Genomic DNA, 5,220 nt, shown 5'->3' with positions numbered 1-5,220 from the left:
CAAAATTGGATCGGTTCTAAAATAAACTGTCCAAAAAGAATCAATAATGCTTGTCACCTTTTGTTCCCATCTTTTACGAAACCTTTTCTTTTTGTTTCCCACACCTTTCAATGAGAGGACCACTACAGTTTTATCACGTGTTTAAAAAGCCTGAAAATAGTGTTCAAGTTTGGCGTCTGACTGCGACTCACCTAAGCTGTCTTTGAGGTCCTATTGCCATTAGAGATACTCGAAGACAATAAATCCCACTGACCCCACCACAAAAAATAATGGGCTTACAGAGTATCTTTCAAGAAACAAATTGTGTTTGGATTTATTCAACTTGAACTCATCTCTCTATTCATGGTTTCTCATTTAACTATTCCACAACCACCATAGATGACAGACACAATTAAGTGACAAGAGGAAAATGGAGGAGATGGAGAAAGGCCCATCTCTCACTGAGAGAGAGAGAGAGAGATGTCCCTCTCTCCCTTTGTCTTTTCTCTTTAGAGAAGCAAGAAATCTGTCAACTAAGTTCTCCCCCCCTCCCCCCAAAAACAGCCGTGAGGAAAAGAAGCAGAAAGAAGTTGACAGCCTCTGTTTTGCTATGCAAAGGTGAGAAGCAGATGGGGTCATGAAGGCGCCAGTCACGGTTCAAGTCAGTTTCAATAGTCAAGTAAGGATTTTCCATGGACTAAAGAAAGATCAAAATATCAATGTAAATGGATCAAGTACTAAAAATCATCGATTGGGTCAAGTTAATTTTTGCCTAGCTAGCTAGGAGAGATCGGAGGGAACCAACTACTCGTTGAAGCTCTGCAACATTGAATCACTGATTATAATGATCTATAACAACAACTCAGCCTTAACCCAATTGATGATAAGCCAACTAATCATTTGTTCACATCTTACTCTACTACACGAGGCAAGGAAGAGCTCATATCAATGGAGAAAGATTGAAGATTAGGATTTTAAAGGGGTTCTAGTTCAGTTTCTCAAAGCCCCTACGTTTGCTTGAGTGACACAAATTTCCACCAGAAATGAACGTCTGTACCAACAAATAGAAAATATAGTCCTCAACATGGTTGGAAAAGGGGAGAAATGCAGTCAGTTCATAACAACATCAAACAGAAAAAGATGGAATAAGAGAAATATAGATACCATGCTTAAGAAAACCAAACAACCATATTTAATATTGTTTAAATCTTAATACAAAGGTATGAAACTACGAAAGTCTAAGCATTTTGATGACAGGATCGAATCACGCTAAGGTTCAGAACATATATAAACCCAGTTCTGATTTCAGATCCTGCAACTAAAAAGACCCTAGAAAGCCTAAATCTTAGATCCTAGCTCTAAAGAGAAACAATTCCCTACAGGGTTTAACATCCTTCGGAGGCTATTGACTGGCAGCAGGTAGAAGCTTCACCTGATTACAGCAGACAAATGTAGTGACAGCATTCCTTCAAGAATTTACATTTCCAGATACCAAGTTCCCCCTGCCAACCAAATGAAATGCCAAGAGGACCACCCAAGGATAATTGCTCAAAGCTATCTTCACATGAACCAGATTGAATTGTCTTGCTTGCAGGACATTGTGTCCACCGTTCCTCTAGGCATGACATCAGTAAAATCAACAGACGGCAAGTTAAAAGGAGACCCAAATCTGAAGTCTGCTCCGATGTCGCTAGGATTGGGCTCAAATGGTGGGTCGAACGTCTTACACTGGTCAAACTGTACTTCATCTCGAGGGAACATTGTATGGTTGATTGCTGCATTGGTCCCCTCGAAGATGTTACCACCAAAGAAGGTCTCATCCAGTTGAGTTCTTGGCTGCCCAGGATTTTGATCTTCTAAAACAGTATCAGTTCCAGACTTTGAGACCTTGCTTTGCTGCAGATCAGTATCATAGATTGACATAAGCTCCGATATAATTTTCTGCCCATCGTTTGATAGCCCAAGACCTGACAGATTGAAGGATGGCTGAGTCAGGTTTGGCACTGGAGGTGCCAGCCTGGGTTGAGCATATGGCACAGAGAAGATGGCTGGTTTTTCCTCAGTCTGGAAATTGGAGACTCCAAACCCCTGTGAAACACTGCGAAATGGGCAATTCGCCTGGTGATTATTCCTTGACGTTCTGTCAAGAAAGCCCGAGCAGTTATCACTGTAAGGGCAGCGAAGGTTCTCACAAGTGTAGATCCTGTGATCAACATTTTCTGCTTCAGGCTCATCAGATGATGAATTCCGCTTCTGATTGAAATCCGAGCTGGTAATCTCTCCCTTGACTGGGGCAGGGAAAGCAAACTTGTTTCCAACCATCCGCATATTGAACATGTTTGCATCATGGGGTTTGCACTCCTCTACTTCAAAACTCTGTTCATCTTCAACCCCTTCAACATCATACTCACTGCTTTCACTGAGAACAAAAGATCCACTCCCACCAGCTGAGGATATTGGTGGGCATCGATCAGGGTAAAGTTTCCTAGACAAGGCCTCCTCCTGGTTAATTATGGCCAACCAAGTCGCGCTCTCCTTTGCAGTCATCTTATCCTGCAAGCACTTCGATTGCCTCACTAGCTTGCGGATCTTGGCAATATCAGGAAACATGTGCTTGATAACAGCAGTAAGCACGCTCACCTTCCACGCCTTCTTCAGATCATGAGGCTTCTTGTAAGGGGGAGGACCTTGATCTTTTGGAAACCCCAATTGAGGCCACCATTCCTCTTTGCTAGTAGGCCACCATGGTGGAGCAACACCCTTCTCCAATGGGAACCTCCTCTGAGGTGGATCACAGTGCTGCATCAGAGCCGACAATAGCGAACCAAGAGTGGTGTCTTGAAGCTCTTGCAGAGTATGAGGGGTGGAGGCAACCACATTAGAGTCTTCGTTCTTCCCCTGGAACGCATTATCAGCCTGATACTTGGCTATTGCAGCGGGACCATTTCTATCAAATCTCACTTTCTCCTTCCACCACGCACGAAGATTATCAGAAGCACCGCTCACAGGCTTTCCCTTCTCAGGGATGATTCCATACACAAAACCCTGAGCTTTACAAACTTCCATCATCTTCAGCATATACTTCAGAATCCCATCTTGTGCTCGCGACATCTTCTTTCTTCGAGCCTGTTCCTGCGATTGCCTCTGCTTCACAGTATCAACTCCCTCCTTCCCCTTGTTCTGTTCTTTGAGCCGTCTCAGAAGCATCCGATCCCTCCACATCCTCCTCTCCAACTCATCAACATCCATCTCTTCATCACTATAATCCTCCTCAACAGTGGCCTCTGGTTCTCCTTCAGGGGCCAGATCTCCCTCTACTGGTGGAGCAGACATAAAATCAAGATTTGCGCAAAACCCCATTTCTTCAAAGATTCCCATCATCACTGATCTAAAGTCGGACAACAAATCCAAGCCTTTTACAGAAAACTCAGTTAAACCCACTTCAAGTTCTGCAACTTCACGCCTCTCCCTCTTTGATTGCAGGGCCTACTGACCAATCTCACTTGGAACAATTTTTCAGAATCGTAAATTGATCTCTCCCTAAAAACAGACACGTAAATTAGAATTAGAATTACTCAGGAAAAAAAAAAACCCTCAGAAACAATCACACCGTCCACCAGAAAACAACCACATCAAGAAGAACTACTTAAATAAGATAATTTTACAGAAATAGAACCACAATGAAGGGTTTTTTTTTTTTCATGTGATATTAGGATTAAAATTTGAAGACTAAAGACAGGATAAACGCTACAAGAGCAGAAAAGGAAACAAGAAATGAAATCTAGCCTAACCAAAAGAAGACGAAACGTGTAATTACTGTCAAGAAGGATCACGAAGAAGAATCAAATGGATTCCATCCATTAGATCAACAACTAGCCGTCAGATCTTGCTCTATAGCAACATCAACCAGTGACGACGCAACCCAGAATCTCCGGTGAATTTTACGACAAATCCGTGTAAGAAGAAGACACTGAAAATTTTCGACCAACCTCCAGCGACTTGGGTATCAGAAGAATGAATTCCGAAACTAAAACGCTCAGACCATAGAAATCATTAATCCGAAAGCTCTGAAAACCACGAGCAAGGCCTAGCATGGTAAATAGTGACACAAAATTAAAGGAATTAAGGAAAAATCTAAAAATTAGCTGGAAAATGATGAGTACGAAACGACACGATCCTCCACACAAACCTGCCAGATCCCAAAGCGTTTTCAGCGATTCTCAGGCTAAACTAGTCACGGAAATGTCAAATTAACCGATAAATGAATAAACTAATTTCCAGAAAAATAAAATACTAAGAAATCAACTTCTTCAGACCTCATCAAGTTGCAATCAAAAGTCCATAATGGAAAGCATCGATCATGAAACAATCACAAACTTGAGAAAAAACAGAGTCGCAGGGATTGATCAGAGAAACAAAGAATCAAAATTCAGAGATCCAGACCAAAGAAAATATTAAATGAAAAGAGACCAACAGTAACGAGCTCAGAGAAGGTCCAGAAAATATTTCTCCTACCAGTTAGGTCTTCGCTTCCTCCATTAAGATCCTCGCCAAGGCTCTGCTATTCACTACAAGAGAAAGAAAAAGAGAAAGAGAAAGGAGAAAATGAGAGAGAGAGCGAGAGAGAGAGAGAGAGAGAGGTGGTATTAGTTTTTAACTCTTGTCACAGTAGAGAAATATATAATCTGGGTAAGTATCAGTTGGATGGATTATTAACCATGGTTAGATGAAATTTAACCGCGGTTAATACTTAAGACGCAGAAATGACTGGATTTTTTAACCTTTTTGGATATTTTAACCTTCTTTGGACATTGAAGAGAATCAAGGGGAAGCGTCGATGTGAGAGGCACTGAGGCAGAATTGCGTCGGGAGCGCGTCCCAACGTGTGTGTCAAAAAAGCGGCCTCAACACCTGATCCCCAGTTTACGGGAAGAGAAAATGGCTGTGTTAATTTACTAAAATGCCCTCGACAGAATTTTTTTTTAACCTCCTATACTCATATTCCCATGACGACAGTGGCGTTGGGGATAAGTACTCTGGCCATGGCAAGGCAATTATTTTCCCTTAACTATAATTGCATAACATATGTTTTTTTTTTCTTTTAATCCCGTGTGAGCGATCCAAGGTGTACTTAGTGGGAGTCTGTTCACCAACTACACTACTCCCTTAGGTTTACATAACATATAGTTATTATTATTATTATTATTATTATTATTATTATTATTATTATTTTATCTAAAC

The 5,220-nt window shown here is 41.4% G+C and overlaps 1 protein-coding gene across 1 annotated transcript; it reads right to left on the bottom strand.

Annotated features, from left to right (window-relative positions):
* Positions 1–1,148: 1,148 nt before the first annotated feature.
* On the bottom strand, positions 1,149–4,640 carry LOC122058226 (protein ETHYLENE INSENSITIVE 3-like). The gene is made up of 2 exons (XM_042620807.1): positions 4,495–4,640; positions 1,149–3,519 (listed from the first exon to the last, which is right to left on the bottom strand). Exon 2 carries the CDS (start codon positions 3,358–3,360, stop codon positions 1,540–1,542), a length of 1,821 nt encoding a protein of 606 aa, XP_042476741.1. The 5' UTR covers positions 3,361–3,519; positions 4,495–4,640; the 3' UTR covers positions 1,149–1,539.
* Between the last annotated feature and the right edge of the window lie 580 nt (positions 4,641–5,220).

The sequence above is a fragment of the Macadamia integrifolia genome, chromosome 12, assembly GCF_013358625.1.
Source record: "Macadamia integrifolia cultivar HAES 741 chromosome 12, SCU_Mint_v3, whole genome shotgun sequence".
NCBI lineage: Eukaryota > Viridiplantae > Streptophyta > Magnoliopsida > Proteales > Proteaceae > Macadamia > Macadamia integrifolia.
This window is presented reverse-complemented; position numbering and strand designations above follow the sequence as displayed.

What these genes read in the sequence shown, in the direction of transcription:
- LOC122058226 (XM_042620807.1), bottom strand. Translation starts at nt 3,360, where the DNA reads ATGATGGGAATCTTTGAAGAAATGGGGTTTTGCGCAAATCTTGATTTT.